The following is a 25,709-nucleotide window of genomic DNA, read 5'->3' as shown; positions in this document are numbered from 1 at the left end:
GAGTCGCGCGGCGAATCTTCCTCTGCGACGCCGTTTGCGAGTTTTAGTTTTGTGATTGGATTGTTAGGGTTTAGCACGGGGAAAGTGAAATCCCTAGGTGAACAGTACTCTCACTGCGCTTGTAACTCTGTGAGAGTTGGAATTGTGAAACCGTTGGGATTTCGCAGCCGCAATTGTTGTTGTTGCTGTTACTAGTACCGGTAGCGATGCTGGTGTTTGGTTCAGAATCCACTTATTTGGTGCGATGTGATTAGCAACGTTGTGAAGTTTGTAATTTCTTTCTTGTTGTGATGTCTGAGATTTGGATTCTTGAGTTGATTCTTTGATTTGAACTGATTTTTTCCCCGTGCACAGACATTTTCTCCTTAGGAGCCAAATGGATTTCGTGTGTTTGCGGTTTCGAAGGTTTTGAGGGTTTTGCATTGAGACAGGGATTGCACCTGGAGGGTGAGACAACAGCCCAGTACGGTGGTGTGGGTGACGGCGCTACAGTTGCGTGTGCGAGGAAGATGGTGGCGCTAATACGTTTTAGTCGTGGGTGCAGTTTTACCGTATGGCTTCGGTTCTATTTTAACCCGAGGAAAAAATGGAACACTATGACTTCGGGTAACAACCGAGGCCAAAAGGAGTGTCTTTTGGCCTCATCCCCATATGCCTCGATTCCAGACCCGAGGCAAAATGAGGAAAATAACCGGGGCAAAAAGTCCTTACTGCACTGATGTAAAATTATCTTATAATAATTTATTATATATGATTAAATATGTTTTTCATTTTCAAACTATTATAAAAATTGTACTTCATTCATAAATTAAATTATGAAATATTCATTTTCTGTATTGGAGTTTTTTTTTATATGACAAACAAAGGTTTATAGTGAAATATAATATAACGTTCACATATCAATCATCAGAGATCTAATATGACTTTCATAAAATACAGAAACAATATATTTTATAATTTAATTTAAAAATGAACCACAAAATTTTATAATAGTTTAGAAAGGAAAATATTTAACCTATTATATAATTTATTTTTCTCAAAATAATAATAAAAATCTTACAATAAAATTCTTGAATAATAACCAATTTTAATGAGAAAATAATTAGTCATTAGAGTGATCAATTTACATACTAATTGATAAACTAAAAATTATTGATAATTAAAATAGTTTCAAAAAAGAATAATTGATTTCTAAATTGATAACTAAAATAGTTTTTAATATAAATTGGTCTTTAAAAAGATCATTAACATTAATTACCAATATTTTGACTAAAAAAAATTAATCTCTATTTATCTATACATGTTTTTAATCACTAATATTCAAACAAATCATTTTTCATAGGATTCTTAATATCATTATTTATAGGATTATTGACATCGGAGGTAGTAAAAGTTGACCGGTAACAAGAAGGAAGAGCCACCAATAATGGTGATCGTTATTAGTGTCCAAATAAATTGTTTTATTATATTTGAATCATCAATTTTATATTCATATTTTCAACTCATGGAATAAAAAAAAACATAATGTATCAACAACTATTAATACCAATTGATTATATCTCTCTTAGCACTTTTTTCCAAACATGATCACCACAATAAAAAAGAGGGAAAAAAAAAAAGGAAGCCATCACTATCTATTAATTAAAACATAGGAAAACAAAATTTGAAAAGAATAGGAGGTAGCACTAGTGCACTATAACTTACGTTAGGAATCTTATATATATAGTACATAGTGTTATTATATTGTTTCACAAATCTAACTTGTGAATTGATGAAGGATTAAATAGTGTTGTTGTCATTATAATCTCGTTCTTCTACCTTGTGTAAATTATGTCGGAGCATTCATTGTTGTTTTCATGAATTATAAATTAGTAGTCTTCACACTCAATGTCTACCAATCAAATTCACATATTTTTAAACTAATTTCTTGTCAAAGCCCAAATCAATCTACACATCCTGCCTTTAGGTGCTATGAGTTGGTTAATTTTGTTTTTAAATAATTAATGATAAACTAAATTTATTTTAGAATCATTATTTAAAAACTTATATAGATAAAGAAAAATTATGTATAATTTTATATTTAGTAAGATTTTTCTAACAAATATGTAGCTTTACAAAACTCATGAAATTAGTAAGAAATTCCCTTTTACGGATTTTCATAAAAATTTTGACAAAAGAAAAAATAGAAAATAATTGTAATAGCGTATGTACCTTAGTACCTAAGTCCCATTTTTTTTACTTTTCAAATAAATATTATATATAGAATATTATTGATAATTTATGTTGGTGTTGTTCGAGCTAGGATAGACTTGATGAATCCAACCATTCCTTTAAAATTCCTAAAGATTTATGACTTAGATTTGTCGAGGGAATGTTGTATTTATTAGTGTAAGGTTCAATTATTTTTCTGCCCTTATTTTAAGAACTGCTCCAAATCAGTTGGGACTAGGGTTGATCCATGGGGTGTCTAAAGCCCCTAAGGCAACCTAAATTCTCTCATTTATGCCATTTTGCGAAAACAGTACTTTGCTTACCCTCTCCTGCCTCTCAATAGAAGCTCTGCTAGGGTTCGATTACTAGTCCTCTTCAAGTTAGTTCAACTCCTGCTCTACTCCACGTAAGTTGTTCTTCAGCCCATACTCTTTCTCCTTCAGCTGGATTTTCGTACTTCCTATTAGAGGTTCACAGTAGTAACCTCGTTTTCCTTCTGTGTCACTGTTAAATCTGCTCCTGGAGCTGTTGGGTTTGTTGGCTTAACTGTTGAAATTTGTTCTAGCTCTTTTCAGGTAAGGGAAGCTAGGGTTTCGTATTTTAAATCGATCCTTGCCTATTTTTGGGTCTGTTTCGTAATTCTGATGTATGATTTAAAATGATATGAACATGAATCGTGCATTGCTCTGGTTGAATATTTGTGTTGGCCTGCGTGAACAGTGGAAGGAATTTGATATCCTCTCCCAAGCGAGAGGTCTCGCCTAAGCGAAAGGATCAGAAACCCCTCCCAGGTGTTGCGCGAGAGGCCATCTCGCTCAGGTGAGGAGGTCTCGCCTGAGCGAGAGAACGCGACAACACCACTGTTCCACTTTTCAAGCTCTCACCTAGGCGAAAGGAGCTCGCCTGAGCGAGAGAACCCTCTCGCTTGAGCGAGGCCTTTCAACCTGAGTGAGAACTGTGGGAGAATGTGTCGGGTTCTGTTTTCTTCTCTGTTTTTGGATGCTTGCCACTTGTTTGGTTGGATTTATTATGTTAAAGCATGAAATGAGTGATTTTGCATGTAATGGATAGTTTATCGGCTGGAACTAATAAGTTTGACATGATCTTGGCATGTGACATGTATGGGATGGTTGGTTATAAAAGTGACATGGAATTGGTATGAACAATGATCTTATATTGGTTGATGAAACATGATGTTAGTATGGTTAGAACATAATTTCATGAAGGTTTCGTGGTGGTGCCTCATTGGTCAGGGCATAATTCCATGGATCTCTAGGTGAGATCTCATGATGGTGCCTCATTGGTCAGGGCGTAATTCCATGATGGTTGTGTGGTGGTGCCTCATTGGTCAGGACGTAATTCCACGATGGTTGCGGGGTGGTGCCTCATTGGTCAGGACGTAATTCCATGACCCCTATTAGTGGGAGCTTATGGTGGTGCCTCATTCTTAGGATGTAATTCCACGAAGTTCGTGGTGGTGCCTCATTATATAATTTAGTAAGGATTCAAGGTAAGGATTGCATCCTGACACTCTAAAGAGTCAGTTAGTCTCACGTAGAGCGTACTGACACAAGTGGTGAGAGTAGTAGGAGGCCTTAGATCTTTGAAGGCTAACCTTGTGAGTGGTAGGGTGAAACCCATTGGCAATTGGCTCTACAGAGCAGTAGAGGCCACCACAAGTGCAAGCATCCGGTGAATCCGACTAATTATATGTATCCGAAAAAAGTCTGTGTCTTGAGTCTTAATGTATTGTTTGCGAGTCATCACATGCTTGGTTGATGTGTGTATCTTTAGCTACATGAAATGCATGAAATGGCATGATAAATCATTTTCTACTCTAGATTACCATTTCTGCTTGTTTGTGTGTTCTGTGCATGGTTTTCTCTTTTTGTGATGATCATCAATTTATTGATGTGAGCATATGCGAGAACTCCTCGTGGTCATCAGGGTGATGGAGGTTTCGCTGCTTAGCTCGTCTTGGTTTAGGATCCTATCTTTTCTGAGTTCTCTTTTAGGGTTGTAGCCCATGTCTTGCCTTGTTCTTTGGGCATTTATTTTAAGTACTCTTCTACTTTTATCTTGTTTAGTCAATGACATCATGGTGTGTCTTAGACTTTTCTCTACGTATCGGAGATTTTTGTAAGGAGTGATATTTGCACTCTATGACTTTTCTTCTTATACTATTCTATGTAACATTTTTTTTAATTAAGATCATTAATTAAATGGGGTGTTACACTTACGATTGAATTTAAGTTTTTCTTTGAACAGTTTGATCTTTCAAATTGTTATTAGAATGTTATTTTAACTTATCTCATTGATAGAAAGTTTTTATTGATTAAATATCGATAATCTCTAAAAATGTTTTTATGTGAGTCTGAAATAATTACAAATAACATTTTAGTTTATTAGATATTTGTTTTAATGAATTAAAATGACTTTGAGCAATGAATAATTATGTGGGATTGTTTCGTTTCATTTGTGTCAAGTGAGGCTGGAGGAGTGAATAAAGGAGACGAGGAAAGTCTAAAATCTAAGCTACTTTGGATGAGGTGATACGCGAGGAAAGTTTTAAAATAAGAAGAAAAAAAATGAGGAAATTTATGCTTTTAAAATAAGAAAGAAAAAATTGACGAATTAATTAAGCATGTACGTGATAAATATTATGCATATATTAATTTTAAAGATATTATTGGTTATTACGTGATAAATATTATTTTAGTGTTATGATTGATTAAGAGCTCCACATATAAAAGTAACATAGTAATGAAAAAATAGAACTCAAAACTATTAATATGTAACAACTAAATAAAAATTATGACTTTAATATTTTTTAATTAATTGTGCCAAGGATTCCTTTTTCTAAGTAATATTCCACATACTGTATTATACTTGGAACAACATGTATCATAAATCAAAGATAAATTACACGCGTTCAATGTATACTAAATTACAAGCTATTAGCAAAATATCAAATAACTCAAAAGAAAATAATTAATTACATTTAAAATTTATGAATTCTACATGTGGTCAGGTAAATACGAAAGAAAATGACTAATTAATAAACTAAATTTAATTATATGTCCATAAAAAAGTAACCAAACTAACACTAATAAAACGTATTGCTTGAGATTAAAGGTTAATTAAATTCATTTACTTTTGTTATTGGTTGAGAGATAATAAACAAAAAGTGCATATAATTTTATATAAGTAATATATTTTCAAAAACAGGATCAATATAATAATTTTTTATGGCTTTAAAATATTAATTAATATTAAAATTCTCATAAAAACATTATGTTGTTCCTGAAGTAAGCTACCAATTGATTCTTTTTCTCTTTCTTTATTTATTTTTATATATATACAAGATTTAAAAGTCAAATTAATTAATTGATAATTAAAACTATTTTATATTTAATGCATAGTTATTTATACTCTTTATATATATATATATATATATATATATATATATATATATATATATATATATATATATATATATAATCACTAATGCAAAATATGCTTACTACCCTATGTCAAGTCTTCATGAATCAATGAAGAAATAACTTGTGAAAGATGAAATTTTATACACAATTCATGCATATCCCATGTAGAAAAGATGAAGTTTCATATTTACAGCATTTTGTTGTTACAAGCAACAACAAAATTGTTGATCTTTGTCTTGTTGAAGAAGTTATCTATTCAGATCAATATATATCCCCAACCATTTGTTGTTAGTTGTCAATTATCTATAAATGATTAAAAGTAATTTTAGTTAATTATTTATTTGTTATTACGATAAAATTAATATTTGCTTATGATAAGAAGAAGAAAAAAACATGAAATGAAACAATTTGATAGAACACATGTATCAAAAAGAAGAAAAAGTTGGAGAAGATTGAATGGTGAATTTTGAAAATAGGAGCAATGACATATGTAGTAGGTGATGATAATAGTGTGGTACCAACCTATGACAGTGACTAAATTAAGATATTGTTAAAGTTTTTCATCAAAATTTGATTAGGGTAGTGGGAGAGAATTGTGAGATAAGTTCATCTTCACAAAGTTTAGTTGCTTCCTCTTCTCTTAAGGTCACCATGACCACTCTACTTAAGGGACCCTCCCCAGGTGGGCCAGGGAGTATCAAAACTTGTCCTTCTCCCAAAACTGGTTCCACATAACAAGAAACATGAATGGGTTTCAACCTATCTTCAAACACAAAATAAGGGTCCACACCCTCCAAGCTACCACAAACAAGATCATGACCATTCATCATGGTAGGTGAATTCACATCACCATTTTCTAGCCACTCCATCAAATCCATCACACCCTCAGAATCCATTCTAGCCACAACATCACTTATTGCCCTAACAGCTTCTGCAAATTTCAATGTCTGATTCTCCCCTTCTACTTCATGGACCTTATTATACACCATGCAGTTCCCAAAGAACCCAGTATCCAGGCCCAACACTTTTCTCATGTCCAAGCATATGGACATGTCAACAAGCTCATTTCTCAGGCCCTTGGCTCTGCTCAAAGAGACCCAAAACAAGCCTGCTAGGGCCTCAAAGGGTGTTATTGGGCCGTTGAATTGGGCCATGGACATGCAGGCCTGAACCATTTGGGCTGAGAAGCCCAGGGAAATGGTAGTGTATTTTGCTTCCTTCAAACAAATGGGTTTTTTTTCAATTAATGACTTGTAGTGGTGTATTAATCCCATGTGAGGGTGATGATTGGTGTTTTTGTTTGCTTGTGTTGTGAGAGGTAAAGGGTGGAACAGTGGAGGAGTAATGATTTTGTTGCCCATTGAAATGTCAGCCCAGGCTTTCATGAATGAAGTTGCAGAAGTGGAATCTGCCAAGAGATGAACACAGCTTAGGCCAATTGCTAATCCACCTTCTTCAAATTCAGTCACCTGAAATTTATATCAAAATTCAATGGATTCACTCTTTGGATATAAAAAAAATAAGTCAAGATTCTCTAATGGATTTTTTTTTTGTTCTTTACTGAAAATTAAAAATACTATGATGTTGGTACTTTGAAAATATCAAAACCAATGTATTTTGAAAATATAACAGAAAAATAGCATAAAAAAAACTAACAGAGAATCCAAATTGATTAAAAGAATCCTAACCTGAACATAAAATGTGGACCAATAATAAGGTTTGTGGAACATGTCCTCCCAATGCACAAGTTGGAGTTCCTTTTCCCTATCAACATTTGCAAGCCATTCTTCCACACTCCCTTTGGCTTTGGCCTCCACCACTCTCACACCAGCATCATTGCACTTGATCTTCCATTTCCCTCTTTCATCTCTTGTCAACCTTCCACTCACCATAGGGAAATGGGTCAGCATTTCTGATAAACTCTCTCTCAATTTCTTGGTTATTTCTCCAAGCTCCATTACTTCTCGTAAACCTTGGTAATAGCACACCAACCTAATGTGGTTGTGCTCCATGTGGTGATCCAAAGCTGATAAGGGAAAGTATTTTCCTGGCTCCACTGCCTTGGTGCTCACCACAGTTCTTTTGCAGATGTAACTTACTTCTGAGGCCATTTCAACAGATATGATTGGGGATGTGATAATGATGTTTACATGTGTGGGGTTTTATAGATGTGTTAGTTTTAGGCATAACTCAGTCATGACATTGAAGGAAATGAAAAGGTGCATGGAATTCAACTATTTCTAAGGGAAACTAAGTTTTCATGCATACCAGAAAAAACAACCCACTAATACATGAGGAAATGATGCTTTCATGAGCCTTGAATGTTGGCTTGATTTTGGGGTTTACACTATATGTGTGCAATTTGAAGTATCATATGCGTGCATGGTTTTTCACAATCTCAATAATTCTTGACGATATTCTTGCAACTTTGGTGAACTCTCAAACACATGTAAAAAACAGAGCTCATAGAATCATTCATGAGTCATGTATGTTGTCAAAATCTTTAAGAAAACTTAACATGGGGTATCATAATGATTTTGTTCTCCAATTAAAATAACAATTTCGCATCAATGATGCAAATAGTACAAGATTTCGGAACTCTCTTAAAATTAAGAAAATAATTTTTGGATTTCCAAAATACAAGATGGATGAGAATTTGTTACTTCTGAAAAGGAAGTCTCCAACTAAAATTCAAATATGCACTTCACTTGCTCTAGTTTAGCATGTTTGTAATAGTTGCAGATCTCGATCTTAGTCCCCTTTAGGCAAATGTCATTAACTTGTTAAAATGAACATGTGGAGAAAGTTGAATTTCAAAATTAAATGTGTTGAAAACTGCTTAATTAATAAACATGTTTATTTATTTTTAGCATGCACAACAAAATTATAATGCGTGTATTAGGCATAAGAAACACGAGAGTCTTTACAGTGTACATCATACAACTTAGGGAAATAAACATAGATCAGAAGTTAATATACTCAATGTTTTCAGTCGTATTGTTCTTTCCAGATTGTGCTAAAAATGTCTTCCAAATTATACATTATGAAAATTATTTTTTTCCTTAAAAAGAAATCTTTTCATGCAATACAATCTAAAATCTGGAAATCATTTTTAGTTTCCGAGAAGATTTTTGGAATTGTAAAATGTAGAAGTCAAAAAATAACTTTCAAATTATACAATCCACAAAGGATAAAATGAAAAAAAAAAAAAAAAAAAAAATATATATATATATATATATATATATATATAGAGAGAGAGAGAGAGAGAGAGAGAGAGAGTGCAGAAAGAAAGTATCCATTTATGTGGGAGATGTCACTTAAAATTGAGATATTGATTTTCTGGAATTCTAATTTAATTAAGATATTGAATAATAATTACACACACACAGCAGAAACAAGTAAAAACTCAAAATATAATATAGAGACAGTGAAAAGATTGGCATGATTAAAAAATTAACACTAGATTAGAAAAGAGTTTCAAAGAGAAGTATCAGAATGATCTGATCCAGTTACAATGGAAATGAAGCCATAAAAGATACCAAATCACTTCATCTTGGCCTCTGTAAACAGAACATGACGATTAACCCTAGGATCAAATTTTCGAAACTCAAGCTTCTCAGTAAATTGCCTTGGCTTCCTCTTAACATAGAAGAACCCAGTGCCGGCAGCAGAAACTAGTTTTACAAACATCTGAGCTTTCTTCTTCTTGTCACCCATTCTTTATCCTACAAAAAGCCAAACGAATCATTGTTATAATTGCAAGAAATGTACAACGTGATGTACCGGGTACTCTTTTGTTCCATTTAAATGAAGTCATACATGGTAAACTAAAAAGCACGTTCATGTAAAAGCACCGAATCAGCTAGCAGTGCCTTTAAACAGGAATCAACACATTATACATGTATTCGTAATGAGTATAGAAGTAAGAATCAGACCCAGATCATAATTTTTATATCCCAAATATTTGACAATGTCAATTCATTGACATATTAGTCCAACTAACTAGATCATAATTTTATATCCCAAAGATTGACAATTTCCATACATTTTGACATCGTTCAACTAACCAGATTATTGTAACAGGTAAAATATCACAAGAAAAGACAGATAGAATATTAGTAATGAATTTTTCGATTCCATTTTGAACAGAGTAGAAAAAGAAGAAACTTATTTCATTGCATCTTTGAATTGACTGTACACTGTGACTTAGGGTTGGGGGTGCAACGTGCAAGAGCTAAAACCATTTGAGTGATGCAAAAGTCAAACTTTTTTTCAGCTTTTTTCGGAAGCAGCATCTTCAAAGCCTCCTTTATATATTGTCACAAAGATCTATTGTTTCACTAGATGTGCATAAACAACTGTTATCACAAAAAGCATGAGCTAAGTATTGCTGTTTATCACAATTTTTTCATTTTATGTGTGTTGCAATCGCAAAATTGCATCTGGATGGCGACCAAAACACAATTTATAATATATAAATTTAGTAAAGGGAGTCACCACTAGTTTATCAAGGAAAACTATGAAAAACTAATACGGTTCCCTTCAATTAAGTATGCAAAACTAATAAAATTTTCAAATATTTGTTTTTCTCCAAAATATCAAATAAAACAGACAAATACAAATAAAGAAAGGAGCACCACTATGCGTGAAATGCAATCAGAATTGTTCCAGTGCAATGGAATCACGAACTCACTATGCAAACCATGATTATGCAACAAAAGGTACTTAAAATAAGGCACCAGAATGAATTTTGATAGCAACAGTGAAAGTAGCACTTAACTAACTAAAAGGAAATGAGTAAATAAAATCATGATTTTAACATCTAAATCTAGCTAGAAAGGAGCACTTAACTAACTAAAACGAAATGGGTAAATAAAATCATGATTTTAACATCTAAATCTAGCTAGAATGGTGCTAATGACCTACTAGAACAATTATTTCAAAAACGCAAGTTTTGGTTCATATCCCCAAATTTACACATTCTAGAAAACCTAAACTATCAAGGAAAGGTGAGATTTGTGTATGATGAATCAAGGAGGCAATTGGCAATGCAAACACGTTTGGAATTCATAAAACATAGTAAATTTCTGATTAGAATTATGATTAAAAGGCAAAATCTAAAAGTCACATCCTAAAACTCAGATTATTATCTAACAGGGTAAAATAACTATCCTAACCTAGATATCGAACATATTAAGGCTTAAATTGAAATGAAAATAGAGAATTAGCAATTGATCCTAGTTACTAATATTATAAAACGTGAATACAAATCAACTAAGACAGAAAAGAAAGCAACTAATAGCAATGAAACGTGAATAGCAAGCAAACCAGAAAATTATAAAATCAGAAAATCAGTGGATTTGCTTGAGCGAAAAGAAAATTCTAAAAACGTGAATAAGGCGAAACAAAAAAAATTAAACCTGGGACAGAAAACCAGAAAATGAACTAAAATTATAAAACGTGAATACAAATCAAGAATTGAGCAATGAAACCCTAATAGCAAGCATCATAATCGGTGGAAATAAAAGTAATTGAATAGGAATGTAAATCTAATTGAGACTAAACTTCAGACAACAGAAATCTAATGCAAATGAGTAGGTGATGAATGTATAAATTAAAGCGAATAATCAACGCGAATCCACCAAATAAACGAGCAATTGAAACAGACAACTCAAAATAAAATTCAATAGAAACTATATAGGAGATTAAGAACGGACACCTTCGTGACTTCTCCAACCCCTATTTCTTCCTTTTCTTCTGCTTTTATCGTGTTCCCCAGTGAATCAAGTGTGCGTTGGTTAGTGAAGCGTTAAGGGAGAGACTGTGGGATGAGTGAGTCTTAGTGTTAGAGGTGAGTGTCGTCTGTGATGTGTGCGCGTGAGTGAGGTGAGCGTGAATGAAGGTTTAGGGCGAGTGATTTGTAAGGTGTGTGCGTTTTGGGTTTTAGAAAGAGGGTGTGGGTCCCGTGAGTTAGTAGTAGTTTGTTGGGGGTTTCTTCCTGCACCCCCAATATTTCTTCTGCACCTCCAAATATTCATGCTCTTCCATTTATGCCCTTGGAAAATTAAATAAATAAAAAAAGTTTAATTAGGTAGACGCAATTATGAATGGCAGAGTTAGTTGGCTGTCTGAATTAATTACCGGCCAGTCTTTTATATACCCTGCACCCCTCTTCAGTTTCACTTTCAGTTTCACTTTCAGTTTCACTGCAAAAAATTTCGTGGTCACTGCAAAAAATTTCGTGGTTGAGGTGTGAAATTCCATCTGCTTCATTTCTTCTCAGAAAAAGAGGTACACCTGTTTAGAATAGAAGTTTATATTTGATAAGTTTATGTGTGAGATAAATGTTGGTGCATTTTTAATATTTCATAAAGTCATTTTTATTTACGGAAGTGTCATGTAGAACTTAAGTTATTTTTTCCATATACGAAAGTCGACTTCCGGAAGTGTATATGTAAAACGGAAGTCGACTTCCGGAGGCAAGTAAAATTTAATAATTTTTTTCCTTCTACGGAAGTCGACTTCCGAAAGTGTATGAATAAATCGGAAGTGGACTTCCGGTGAAGTAAATGTTTATAGTGTTACGGAAGTGGACTTCCGGTTTTAAAGTGAATATTTCGCCCGGAAGTCAAGTTGTTTTTCTTTTTTTCCACTTCCGATGCTTTCTCTATTCTACCATGCTTTTTTTCTCTTTTTTTTTTCATTTTTCCACTCCACTTCCGTAGATGACTAACCTTTGTTTTTTCTTTGTTTTTTCTTTTTCAGTTTTCCACTCGACTTCCGTAGATGGCTAACCTTTGTTTTTTCTTTGTTTTTTGTTTTTCAGTTTTCCACTTCGCTATACTAAGTTGTCTTTTTTCTTTTTTCTTTCACTTTTCTACTTCCATGCTTTTAGACTTAGTAATATTTTAATTTATTTTATTTTGTAATTTATAATTTTGTTACGGTTTGAATAATAACTTATTTTTTATTTATTATTTATTTATATTATTTATTTAACTTTTATTTACATGAATATTTATTTTTTGTTTATACTTTTGTATGTTTTAATTATTATTTGTTTAAGTTTACTATTTATTTATTTATTGTGTGTTTGTTTTATATTTTTGAATGAATATTTTTAATTTTTATTGATTGAATTTAATTTTTTTTTATTTTTTTATGGTTGAGTGTTTATGTATAATTATTCAAAATTATAATTATTTCAAATTATAATTATTTAAATTTATATTTACTCAATAATAAAATTAATTAAAATTAAAATTTATCAAAATCATAAACCAATTAAAATTTTAATTAATCTAAATTATAATTATTTAAAATTATAATTATTTAAATTTATATTTGCTCAATAATAAAATTAATTAAAATTAAAATTATTCAAAATCGTTAATAACTAAAATTTTAATTATTCTAAATTATAATTATTTAAAATTATATTTACTCAATAATAAAATTAATTCAAATTTAAATTATTCAAAATCATAAATAACTATAATTTTAATTATTTTAAATTCTAATTATTTTAAATTATAATTTTTTAAAATTGTATTTACTCAATAATAAAATTAAATAAAATTAAAATTATTCAAAATCGTAAATAACTAAAATTTTAATTATTCTAAATTTTACTTTTTTAAAATTATAATTAATTAAATTTAATAATAATTAAAATTAATTAATATCAAAATTATTTACATTAAAATTAAAATTAAGTAAAAAAAATTGCGGAACACGTAGTGGAACTCACCTTACGGAAGTGGAACTCGCCTACGGAAGTCGAACTCGCCTACGGAAGTCGAACGTCGAACTCGCCTACGGAAGTCGAACGTCGAACTCGCCTACGGAAGTCGAACGTCGAACTCCCCTACGGAAGTTGCACTGGCCTACGGAAGTGGAACTGCTCTTACGGAAATCAATATTTACTAACTACGGAAGTCGACTTCCGGTATTGATGTCGACTTCCGTAAGTGCCATTTTTTTTTTCTTCCCAACCTGGTTCCACGACTTCCAGCTTTTTGTGTTTTTACAGATCTATATTCAAATAAAAAATAATAATTACGTACAGCAAAGCAAAGATGGCAGAAACAATCAATAAATTATAAAATTAAAATATACAACGGGATAGTTTTAGCTTTACCTGTTGGAGAGGAGAGGAATGGGGAAGGGAAGAGGAAGAGCAGACAAAAAAAATTAGAAGGAGTGGGCCAGAGAGTGAAGCACGTTAGAGTGGTGAGTGTGGGCAGATGAGAGATTGGGGGTGTGCGGCTGCTAGGGTTCAGTGAAACAAGTGAAGCATTAAATAGGAGAGAGAAATAGAAATTAATTGATTTAAAATTTAAAAATACTAAAAGGGTAGTTTTAGAATTTATGAAAAGTTTGGAGGTGCAGAAGAAATATTGGGGGTGCAGAAAGAAAACCCCTAGTTTGTTTAGTATTGTTAGGTGTGTGCGTCAGGGTTTGTGATAATGGGTTGGAACGTGATTAGCAATCTTAGGGGGTGTGTATAGCAATCTTAAGGAGGCAGGGATAAAGGAGCTTGGGAGGACTAAGAAGATAGGATAAAGAGGAACACACGATAGGACATGGAGGAAAGAAAAAATGTTTTAAATACTTTCAGTGATCAGACTCAAATTTTCTTTACTAAAACAAATTACAATAAATTAATATGGTGTAAATTAAGAATTTAAATATACATATACATTATATTAATACCGTCAGACGAGAGTGTTATATTACATTTTATGGAGAGAGAGTTGGACTATAAATATATTAGTCCTTCTAAATTTAGGGGACTTCTCCTTATATCTCAACGTTTGTTCTGTATCTCCAAAAAGATTTTTAATTCCTTTTGTCCTTACAGTAAAAGGTAAAAAAATTAAAGGCTTAAATATTTTTTTCGTCTTTATTTTTGTAGTGTTTGTTACGGATGGTCCTCATTTTTACCAAATGTTTAAAATGATCTTCATTTTCACAATTCGTGTTTTATTCGATTCTTTTCCGTGACGTCGTTTAAATCAATGATGGAACATTATATAGGTGACCCTATTTGTATTACGTTGCATTGGGGTGTGTTACGTGTATTGTACAGTGCTCCATTACTGATTTAAACGGCGTCACGGAAAATGATCAAATAAAACACGAATCGTGAAAATAATGATCATTTTAAACATTTGATAAAAATGAAGACCAGGACCATCCGTAACAAACACTACGAAAATTAAGACGAAAAAGGTATTTAAGCCAAAACTAAATAATTCTCTCTCCTCACAGTGGGTGGACTTCCGTAACGTAATTTTATTTTTTTTTCAAAACATAACCTCATTACGGATGTTAACATTTTGTTTAGACTTTTGAGATATATCTCAGTCTCAGTGCACACACACCCCTTCATTGGGCAAGCTCCTCTTCCACTCCCGCAACCTTTTTCCATCCATGCAGGCTCTCCAAAGTGGGCACCGCCGTGGCGGTTGCGCTGGCCGCATTTGTGGTGGTCCTGCTTTGGCCTCACTCGGCGGCATTTGTTAGCTAAACGTTTAGCATTGGGTCAGATAGTGTTGGTGTACGTGGTGGCGTACGATAATGGTGTTCTCACTGATCCTCTGATGCACCCTTTGCGCTTGGCAGCTAGCACCGCCTTAGGTGCTCTTGCTTGCCTTGTGACCTTGCTTCTTCCATACCCGTATTTTGCATACTCCCAAGTAACCAAATCCTTCATCATATTATGTATTAACATGCTACAAACGAATATATATATATATATATATATATATATATATATATATATATATATATATATAATTAAACGATACGAAAGATTATTAAAATCAAATAACGAAATCAAACCAATCAAAGGTTAATGCTTGAACTTGCTTGTGTTACACTTGGTAAGAACTAATAAACCTTGTCTTGGTACTGCATACTCCATAATTGGGTTTTTTTTCCTTATAGGCAATTCACTCTCCATTATTACGGAACTAGGCAGTTTTTAAAAAAATTACGGAAATGGACAAATCGTTCTGGGGGGCACGTTTTCGTATGAAGAAATCGTGTAGCCCCCAAACGTTTTTGTGGTCAAAGTCAGTCAGCAGGCGAAATCGTGTGGGAGGTGAACGTTTTTCATGCAGTAATCGATTACCGTATGCTGTAATCGATTACTGCATGTTGTAATCGTGCAGGGGTAACATTTTTGAAGCAGTAATCGATTACCGTATGCTGTAATCGATTACTGCATGCTTTACAGTTTTCTGGGTGTTATGTAATCGATTACGCACGAACTATAATCGATTACATGCGTAATTTTTTGAAAAAAAACGTTAACAAACATTTTATTGGATAGGAAAGCAATGACATATGATATAGTTGAATATGAAACTAAACACAATGATAATAATGAAAAAAAAAACATTACAATCAATTAAAGTACTAACATAATAATGTCAATGTAAAAGTGCATTAAACAAATACAAAGTTTTTGAATGAAATAAACATCAAAATGCATCTAAGAAGGAGGAAATTGGCGCCGCACATAAGCCATGTCTTCCTCAAGTTGACCAACCCGAGTATCTATACTGTCAAACCTTGAACCAACAAAAGCCCGGAGATTGCGAATTTCGTGGATAATATCATTAAGCATAGCAGCAGATGCATCCTGGGTAGGTTGAGGTGGTGGAGATGGTGCGCGGTCATCATGAATAGGTGCATCCTGCATATCACGTTTATGAATCCATTCACCATTTTGGTTTTCTACAAAACCAAAGGAATGAATAACTTCAACACCAATTGGACCTGTTCTCCAATTAACCTCCTCAAATGGTTCATCTTCTAGAGGAACATTAAACTTAATTAAAATGTCAATAATGTGATTTGCATATGGTAAAGGGGCATGGTCTCTTAATGCCTTTTTCATGCGATATCTAACCAGATGACCCCAGTTAAGTTGCCTTCCGGTCAGCATTGCCCACATTAAGATAATGTCTTCTTCAGTAGCTTGGGCAAGGTTAGTTGATCGGGGCACCAGGCATCGACATAAGATGTAGTGCAGGATACGTGTTTCCACTTTCATTTGGTCTGTCAGTATTCTTCCTCCAATATTTACATTGTCACGACAAATCATTACTTTTGCATTGTGACTCGAATAATCATCTCTCCATTCCTCCATCATGTTTCCCTCAAAACAGATCCTTTGAGTGCCCAACTGGGTTATATGATAAAACATATTTATATCCATTCTAATCTTGACATGCTTAACTTCACTAAGAATAACCCCTTCATCAGTAATTTGTAAGTTAGAATAAAATACTCTAACTAACTCCGGATAATAACATTGACGATTAGTAAAAAAAGGTAATAATCCCAAGTTGTGCAGTATATCATAGCACTCAAAGTTTTGCTCAGCAATAAAATCATCAGGATATCTGGGTTCAATAATATCTCTGCTAGAAAATTTTTAAGTATACCTTTCATATTGTGCTACGAAAGAGAAGAGTCTTTGTGGTTGTGAAGGTGCAATTATTTCTTCAGGTTCGTTGACGGTGGCACCACGGCGGCGGTGAGCATCGGTTTAAGTCTTGTGTTTCCTTGAAGATTCAACCATTTTTGGGTGTTTTTGAAGATTTTAATCGGTGGGTTTTGTAGAGAATTGAAAATGAGAAAGATTGCAATGAATGGGAGGTGATTTGGTTAAGAAATGAAGGCACAATGGTGAAAACACGAAGGAGGCAAAGGGGGCGCGAGTTGGGTATTTGGTGTGCAGCGGCGAAGAGAGAAAATGTTGTATTTATAGTGGAAGACGAGGTGTAATTGATTACAGGGTTTCTGTAATCGATTACCAAGTTAAAAATAATTTTCCAAGGGCTTCTGATAGAGGTTATAGGATTTCTGTAATCGATTACCAAGGCAGAAATTATTTTCCAGGGGCTCCTGTTAGAGGTGTAATCGATTATAGGATTTTTATAATCGATTACCAAGGCTGAAATTATTTTCCAAGGGCTCCTGTTAGTTCGTTAATCGATTACAAGATTTCGGTAATCGATTACGAAGCTAGAAATTATTTTCCAGGGCTCGTGGTAGTTCGTTAATCGATTACCGGGTTTCTGTAATCGATTACGAAGCTAGGAATAATTTTCCAGGGCTCCTGTTAGTTCGTAATCGATTACATAGTTTCTGTAATCGATTACGAAGCAATAAATTATTTTCCAGGGGCTCCTGTTAGTTCGTTAATCGATTACAGCGCTTTTGTAATCGATTACCAAGTTAGGATTCATTTTCTGGGGGGCTCATGTTAGTTCAGTAATCAATTACAGGCTTTGTGTAATCGATTACATTTTACAATTTTAGACTTGTGTAATCGATTATTTAATCGATTAAGGTCACACATAATCGATTAACTTACTTTGTAATCGATTACCTTCGCATCTGATGTCCAAATTTTGTTGATGGTAATCGATTACACTTTACAGTACACATTTTTACACCAAATTAATTGTGGTGATGGATAACATGGTCCATATAATTGATCACAGCATAACATTTTTTTATAGCATTTCTACTCCATTAATAAAAAAGTTTAAAATATTCCACTAATTAAAGAAAAATAAAATGATTAACAAGTTGCACATAACTTAAAATGGAAAGCAAAGAAAATAAACTAAATGAATTACGACAACCATCTGTATCTTCTTCTCCCCCGGTGATCCACAAACCATACATAATTGATATCTTTGTATTCTTCGGCAGATGTTGGTGGTCTGATGTCTCTAGTTTGGATGAAAATCTCGATATAGGAAGAGATACGCGGTTTTTTGACAGATTAGTCTAGACTTTGTACGTGTTTCCAACGACTGATCATCTGTGACACATCAAAGTCCCATTTGATTTCTGCGGTGTCATGAAATAGTCGCCTGTTGCGTATTGTTGAAGGGCGACGATAATCAATTTGTTTGACAACTCTACGATCACCACACCCGACTAATTGAGTTACGGTTTCTAATAATTCATTGTAAGTGCAATCATGTCTGATGGAGAAGGTTTTTGTGGCATCCGAACCAAACTCAAGACCAAAAGCAGATGGACTCTCTGTGATACCAGCACCCCTTAAAGGTCCACCATAATAAAGAATAATTGGTGAAGTTTGGACAGAGTTTGAGGATAATGATGATGGGGTGTTTGTAGTTAAAAGAGAAATGATTTCTTCAGGTGATCTTGTGAAGGTGACATACAATTCAATCATTGTGTTGAAAGGGAAAGAAGACATACATTGCAACATTTGAAAAACATGTTTATCTGTCTTTAATTCAAATGCGTCATAGACAATATTTCCTTCAGAAGTCATGGTGGGTCGTCTAAAGTATAGGTTGTTTATGGATGTGTTTGATTAGCATGGAATGGCTGCACAAACTCTTTGGTTGAGCATGTTGTATGTGCAGTTGTATGGAATGCGAAATATCTGGGGACTCTGACATATGAACTTCACACCATCCTCACAGAGTTTCATTTCACTGTTTATGTATAAGGCAACTATGTAAGAATTGGTGAAATCCTGAGACTCTATGATGCCAAACATTTCAGGGGGAAAATGTTCCATCTTACGGTTTTCAATTAAGAAAGAAAAGGTAGAAGGAGATACCAAGCAATAGATGTGTTGGACACTTGAAAGTTTGCATTTCATGTAGTGTAGGGATGTGGTATTTATAAGCATAGTAGTTGCACCATTATTGAGTGAATAAACAAAGAAAAAATTATAGAGCTTCAATTCATTACGTACATATGCAATTGTCATATTCAAATAGTACAAATACATAGTACAATATTCTCCCATAATGTGATTATTTTATTTGACAATAACATTGTTCAACGATGGTTGCCTGTGCCGCATGGTGGCTTCCGTGTGGGTCGTAGAGGTCGTCTCTCAGGTTGTGGGGGAGGAGGGGGTGACTCACTTTCGTCATCAGTATCTTCCACTTCCACAGATTGAGAACCTTCTTCTGAAACATTAAATGGAATTTCAGATCTGTAGTATTGTTGTGAAGATGACGGGCCTCGGTATGCCGATGGTGGAGTCAGTGATGATGTCCCAAACATTTGTGATGGAACACCCCCATAGCTGGAAAATTATGGGCCAGATGAACCACCATAATATTGGGATGGACCCGCTCCAAAGTTTGATGGCGGTGGGAAAAAACCATATGAAGTCGGGACCTGCTGAGATGACGATGGAGGATGCATTCTTTGATGCCAATTCCCAAAACCCGGAGTTAGATTTTTTGAGTGAAGGAAGCCTGAAAAGGGTCTATCCGGACGAAGCTGCTCATGTGAAGGCGGATTCTGATATTGCTCGAGCATGTCATACTAAAAGAAAATTAATAATTAATTGATATGTTTGAAAATCAATAATAATAAAAAGTTTAATTTAAATGTTGTGCATGAAATAAATGATTCTCACTTCATCATCGGATCATTGCGCAATAGCCGAGATATAACGAATGGTATGATTTATGTACCATTGCATGTAGGGCGAGTTATCACGCAGATGACCACTTTTGGTGAAAGATTCGCCCTAAACAATGGAATTATGACGATTATTCCATAGCATTATAAACTGATGGTGATATTGCCTCCAATTAATTTCCCCCTTCCTCGGGGATCAATTCGGTGAACCTCATCCAAGTTCATCGGGTCAGCTGGGATGCTCTGTCGCCAACCAAACTGTCTGACTACCCGGTCGACTTGGTGAAATTCAACAGTCGCAAAACATATAAGAGGAACCAATGCCCGACTTATGGGAGAAACATTTATGATTATCATGCGACTAACATGGGGTTGTCGATATGATGTTCATAAAAACTGCAAAAATTAAGGTTAATGTTAAACATAAAAAAAACAAAGGAAATTTCAACAAACAAAGTAGTAGAGCATTGGTGATAATGAACCTGCTTTGGTTGAATATGATCAAATTTTTTTCGAAACTCCACCACAGTAGTTTGGTCATGGAAGACGAAATGTGTTTGCCGACACCACCTCACACTTAAGTGTAACGCAAGGCCAGCCACAATCTCATCCTCTGTGACTGGTTGTATTTCTGGAGAGATACATGTGAATCTCTCCCACACCCAACATTGCAGCAATAACATGTCTCCAACAATATTGTCTTGTTGGAATTTTGTGTTGTGATCTAGTGCACGATACATGCATGCCAATACTGCGGACCCCCAACTAAAATTTGAAATATGATCCAATTCTCTTAACAATGGCAAGAACATAAAATGCACGAGACTGGCTGATGTATCTAGCATCAACATGCTGCCAATCAGTATGAGGATGTGTGCTCGTGCATACTGTCAAACTGTTGTCAGGTTTACGTCATCCGATAATTCTCGGAATCTGCTATTTAGCCATGATAGCTTTATGCGGTTCCCTGTGATTATATTTTCGGGTGGAATATCCTCCAATAAATCTTAACACAATTGCAGCAGGTTTTCGAAACTTCCACCGGTGACGGATTCACCATCAATTGGCACCCCCAATTGTAGTGAAACATCTTGTAGGGTAACAGTTATTTCTCCTAGTGGCATATGGAAGGTATGAGTTTCAGTCCTCCACCTTTCATATAATGTTATTACCATGAGGTGGTTAATCTCCACATTACTCATTTTCAAAACGTGACCAAAACCAGCTGCATCAATTAACATTCTGACCCTAGGGTCAATAAGATCTGTATGTTTTAAAATCCATATAGAATGGCGTCATGGCCGGAGGACCCTCTCGTTTCCTTCCCAAATCTGGTTGGTGATGTGATCGTCTTGATGACGCAATACGGAAAAGTTTGCTGACAAGTTGTTGTTCTGAGCCATAATAAACTACGTAAAAATATATGAAAAGATTACCAGAATATCATTTAAAGTTGATGAATAACAAAAAAAACACAAAAAGAAAATCAAAAAAATGACCGAACCTGTTAGATTAACGGATGAGAAATTAATTTTGATATGTTGCAAATCCAACTACAATAGCAAAGCTATGAAGTATTCTGTGATGTGAAATAACTCTTGCACCTAACATGCCTATTTAAAATACATCATTATACTATTCATTCACATGCCTCCCTTTTCATATTTCTCTCTCTCACGTACCAAATGAGTTGTCTCACCAATGGCAGCCTATTGTCCTATACCTCTATGCACACCACCACATGGCTTCTTCTATTCACCACACACACCTTTCTCTTCAATAATAATAACCTTCTGAAAGATTCTCACACCATTTTTCAAAGTTGTAGGTGCATGAAAGATTCTCTCTCACACCATTATTGTGAATAGTATTGTGCAGAAGAGAAAGCATGCATTATTTTTAATAGCATTTGCAAAAGCGTGAATTATTGTGAGTGCAGAAGCGTGAAGTTGAAATAGTATTATGACAGGTGCAGTAGTCCAGGAATCACGGTGAAGCGGGGAAATCAAAAGGTGTAAGAAGAAAACGTCATGGGGACAAACGTTTTTAAATTGAAAGTGTAAGGGGTGCACGTTTTCTAAATAGAAAGTGTATGGGGGGGTACACGTTTTCTATTAGAAAAAACATGTGGGGGGGTAGACGTTTTCTTTAAGAAAACGTATGGGGGTGCACGTTTTCTTTAAAACCAATTTTTTTTCTTTTCGCACCCCCAACCCACTCCTTTCGATTCTGGAAACTGAAACGCTTATATATCCATGCACACTACCATTGGTTCCTCTATCAATACTTCTCTGCATACCAAGCTTCACATCTCAAATCTTCTAATCTATATTTCCATACCAACGTGTTCATAATGAGTTCATGGAATTATGGAGGATCTTCTTCGTCTAATCCAATCGAAGACGAACCTGTCATTCCAGACATTGTCGAAGAGTTTACTTCCGATGATTTTTATGAAGACAATACAGACGATCAAGAAATTGTTCCGGTTCCTACTATGGATTACAATCCATATGGGGAAGTCAAACTACAAGAACGCATGCAATTCGATTCAAAAGAGGCAACGGTGTCTGCCATCAAACATTATCACATCACCAATGGATACAACTTCAATGTGGTAGAATCAAAACCACATCTTTATGTTGCACGATGCATCAATTACAACAATGGATGTCAATGGCGTCTGAGAGCTAGTTATAGTAAAATCAGACATCATTGGGAAATCAAATCCATACATGGTACACATACTTGTTTCTCTACATTAATTTCACAAGATCACTACAATCTGGATTCCACCCAAATTGTTTCCATTGTTTTTCATTTGGTCTGCACAAATCCAAGCATTCGCATCAAAAGCTTAGTCGTTGACATAAAAAGTCGTTACGGATACACGGTCACATATAGAAGAGCATGGATTGCGAAGGAAAAAGCAATTATAATGGAGTATGGTGATTGGGACCAATCTTATAATGAAGTTCCCAGATGGTTACTAGCTGCCCAACAAACCAATCTTGGGACAATTTTTTAACTTTCCGGTCCTCCAATTAATGTTGAGGTTGAGGATGGGACATCCACATACATTATGAAACGTTGCTTCTGGGCATTTGGACCATGCATTGAAGGCTTTAAGTATTGTAAACCTGTTGTTCAAGTGGATGGAACCTTTTTAACAGGCAGATATCATGCCACCTTGCTAATTGCAATTTCTCATGATGAAAATAGAAACATATTTCCTTTGGCATTTGCAATAGTAGAAGGTAAGACAAAAGAGGCATTGATTTGGTTTTTTCAACTACTACGAGAGCATGTTACTCTTCAACCAAATCTATGCCTAATTACTGATAGAGGCAAGGGCATTTTGTCCGCCCTACGATCGGAAGAAATTGACTGAGAATCAGACAATCTTCACTCTGTCTACTGCATACGTTATCTGGGTTCCAACTTCAACAACCACTTCAAAAATGTCGATCTCAAGAAACAATTCATTAACTTGGGTACGACATTTTCCTAACTTTACATTCCACATGCACAAAATATTTCCTTTAAACATAATATTTTTTCATTTCATTTTATATTTCTTTCTCACAGCTTACGAAGTCAAACAACCTACCATGCAAGAAACACTTTCAGCTATGAGGTCCCAATTCCCACAAGCAGTAGCTTAGATTGATAAAATCCCCTTACATGAGTGGTCTCAGGCTTATGATGGGGGGCGCAGGTACACGCACATGACAACAAACTTAGCGGAGTGCATGAACTTTGTGCTTAAGGGGGCTCGGTCATTACCTATTTGTGCACTATTGAAAATTACATTTCAAAATATAAATGTTTGGTTTGTTGAACGCGGCTTAAAGGCAGACTCTATGTTAAGAGCTGGTCATCAATATCCAGAAGATGTCACTGCCTTGCAACAACAAAATCACCAGAAATCTGCATATTGTCATGTTCAACGCTACGATCGAGATAATTCAGAATTCGAGGTGCAAGAGATATCGAGCCCCCATCAATATCGGTCAAAACCAATCTCATTCACTATCAGATTAAATGATTGGGGGGTGTGATTGTGGTCACTTCCAAGCTAGTCGGTTACCCTGTCCTCACGTCATGGTTGTTTGTTCTTTTGGTCATATGCCACTTTCAAATTTTATCGATCCAGTTTACAGCCTTGATTACATAAATAAGGCTTATCAAGTCCAATTCCACCCCCTGCGAAATGAGGACTATTGGTCAACATATACATGTCCTAATTTCAATCCAGACCCCCAACGACTAGGATCCATAACGAAATGGATCATTCCGTTACGGATAAGCCAAAAAAATTCTTTTATTGTCGCATTGAGGGTCATCATAGGGGACAATGTCTATTTCGCCAATAATTTGTACATTTTTTATTTCAATTAATTTACTTTTCAATGTTTTTTTCTTCTTTCTACAACGTCAAAACTAAGACAATTTTTTATGAACATTAATATTTCTTATGCCTTCATCAACTATAATTTGAAATACTTTATTCTTTGATGGACCAAAAAACTCTATAAAATCATTACAAATTATTATGCTTGCCTCTGTATCCAATTCTAATTTAATCACTTTTTTTTAAAAAAAAATTGGGACTGTAATCGATTACAATACCTTTGTAATCGATTACATTTCACCTGGACATAATGCATTAACCATGTAATCGATTACACTTCGTCTGTAATCGATTACATTACACCCAGAAAACTGTAACACATGCAGTAATCGATTACAGCATACGATAATCGATTACTGCATGAAAAACGTTACCCCCTTGCACGATTTCATGCAAAAACGTACAGCCCCACAACGATTTTCTTTAAAGATCGTTCACCCCCACACGATTTTGCCTGCTGACAAATTTTGACCACAATGTTTGGGGGCTACACGATTTCTTCATACGAAAATGTGCTCCCCCAAACGATTTGTCCATTTCCGTAATTTTTTTAAAAACTGCCTAGTTCCGTAATAATGCAGAGTGAATTGCCTATAAGGGAAAAACCCCATAATTGTGATGAATTCTTTTGCATGGATGATACTTTTCAAAGTCAACGCAAGAATCTACAAAAAGCTACTTAAAGATGAGAGTATTAGGTATAGGGAAATCAAATTTATCTTCTGTTTTCTACATATATAATGTTTACAAGGAATGAATTCCTTACTAGTAACGAGCAGTTTACTACTGTAGGGACTCAAACCTAAATATTCATGACTTGGAATGAAAATTTTGCCTGAAGTGATTGTTTTCTGATTATATGATAGATACTCTCCTTGGCCACAGTAATAGGTATAGGTAAACTTTTTTTCTTCTGATGGTGTGTGTTTGTAAAAAAAAATTCTCCTCTTCGGCAAACTTGACCATAATAATGAAATTACAACTCTATGCTTTGATGAAGATAAGCCGTTTAATGCATGTTCTAGTTCACTTATTAATGACAGTTTATTAGAATGCCCTATTGGTGTTTTTTGTGGATTAAGTATATTACCATTTTAATGCATGTTTTACTTCAGCCAATAAACCTTTTCTTCATCAATGTGTTCATTTGAATGTTCTGCTTGTGTTTTCTGATGGATTAAGTGTGTTATTAG

The 25,709-nt window shown here is 34.4% G+C and overlaps 2 protein-coding genes and 1 long non-coding RNA gene across 3 annotated transcripts; all 3 read right to left on the bottom strand.

Moving 5' to 3' along the window:
- Window positions 1-6,217: 6,217 nt before the first annotated feature.
- Window positions 6,218-7,807, bottom strand: LOC114193284 (protein ECERIFERUM 26-like). Its single transcript, XM_028083014.1, has 2 exons — window positions 7,343-7,807; window positions 6,218-7,123 (listed from the first exon to the last, which is right to left on the bottom strand). Exons 1-2 carry the CDS (start codon window positions 7,763-7,765, stop codon window positions 6,218-6,220), a joined length of 1,329 nt encoding a protein of 442 aa, XP_027938815.1. The 5' UTR covers window positions 7,766-7,807.
- Window positions 7,808-9,077: 1,270 nt separating this feature from the next.
- LOC114193702 (50S ribosomal protein L33-like) lies at window positions 9,078-9,379 on the bottom strand. The gene has a single exon (XM_028083598.1). It carries the CDS (start codon window positions 9,369-9,371, stop codon window positions 9,198-9,200), a length of 174 nt encoding a protein of 57 aa, XP_027939399.1. The 5' UTR covers window positions 9,372-9,379; the 3' UTR covers window positions 9,078-9,197.
- A 1,993-nt stretch (window positions 9,380-11,372) lies between these two features.
- Window positions 11,373-13,939, bottom strand: LOC114193703. The gene is made up of 4 exons (XR_003606293.1): window positions 13,795-13,939; window positions 13,405-13,688; window positions 11,796-11,951; window positions 11,373-11,709 (listed from the first exon to the last, which is right to left on the bottom strand). It is a non-coding gene; the product is annotated as an uncharacterized LOC114193703 (long non-coding RNA).
- Window positions 13,940-25,709: the final 11,770 nt, after the last annotated feature.

The sequence above is a fragment of the Vigna unguiculata genome, chromosome 8 (genome assembly GCF_004118075.2).
Source record: "Vigna unguiculata cultivar IT97K-499-35 chromosome 8, ASM411807v1, whole genome shotgun sequence".
NCBI classification, from domain to species: Eukaryota; Viridiplantae; Streptophyta; class Magnoliopsida; order Fabales; family Fabaceae; genus Vigna; species Vigna unguiculata.
Note: the sequence above shows the minus strand (reverse complement) of the source record. Positions and strands in the feature narration are given on the sequence as shown.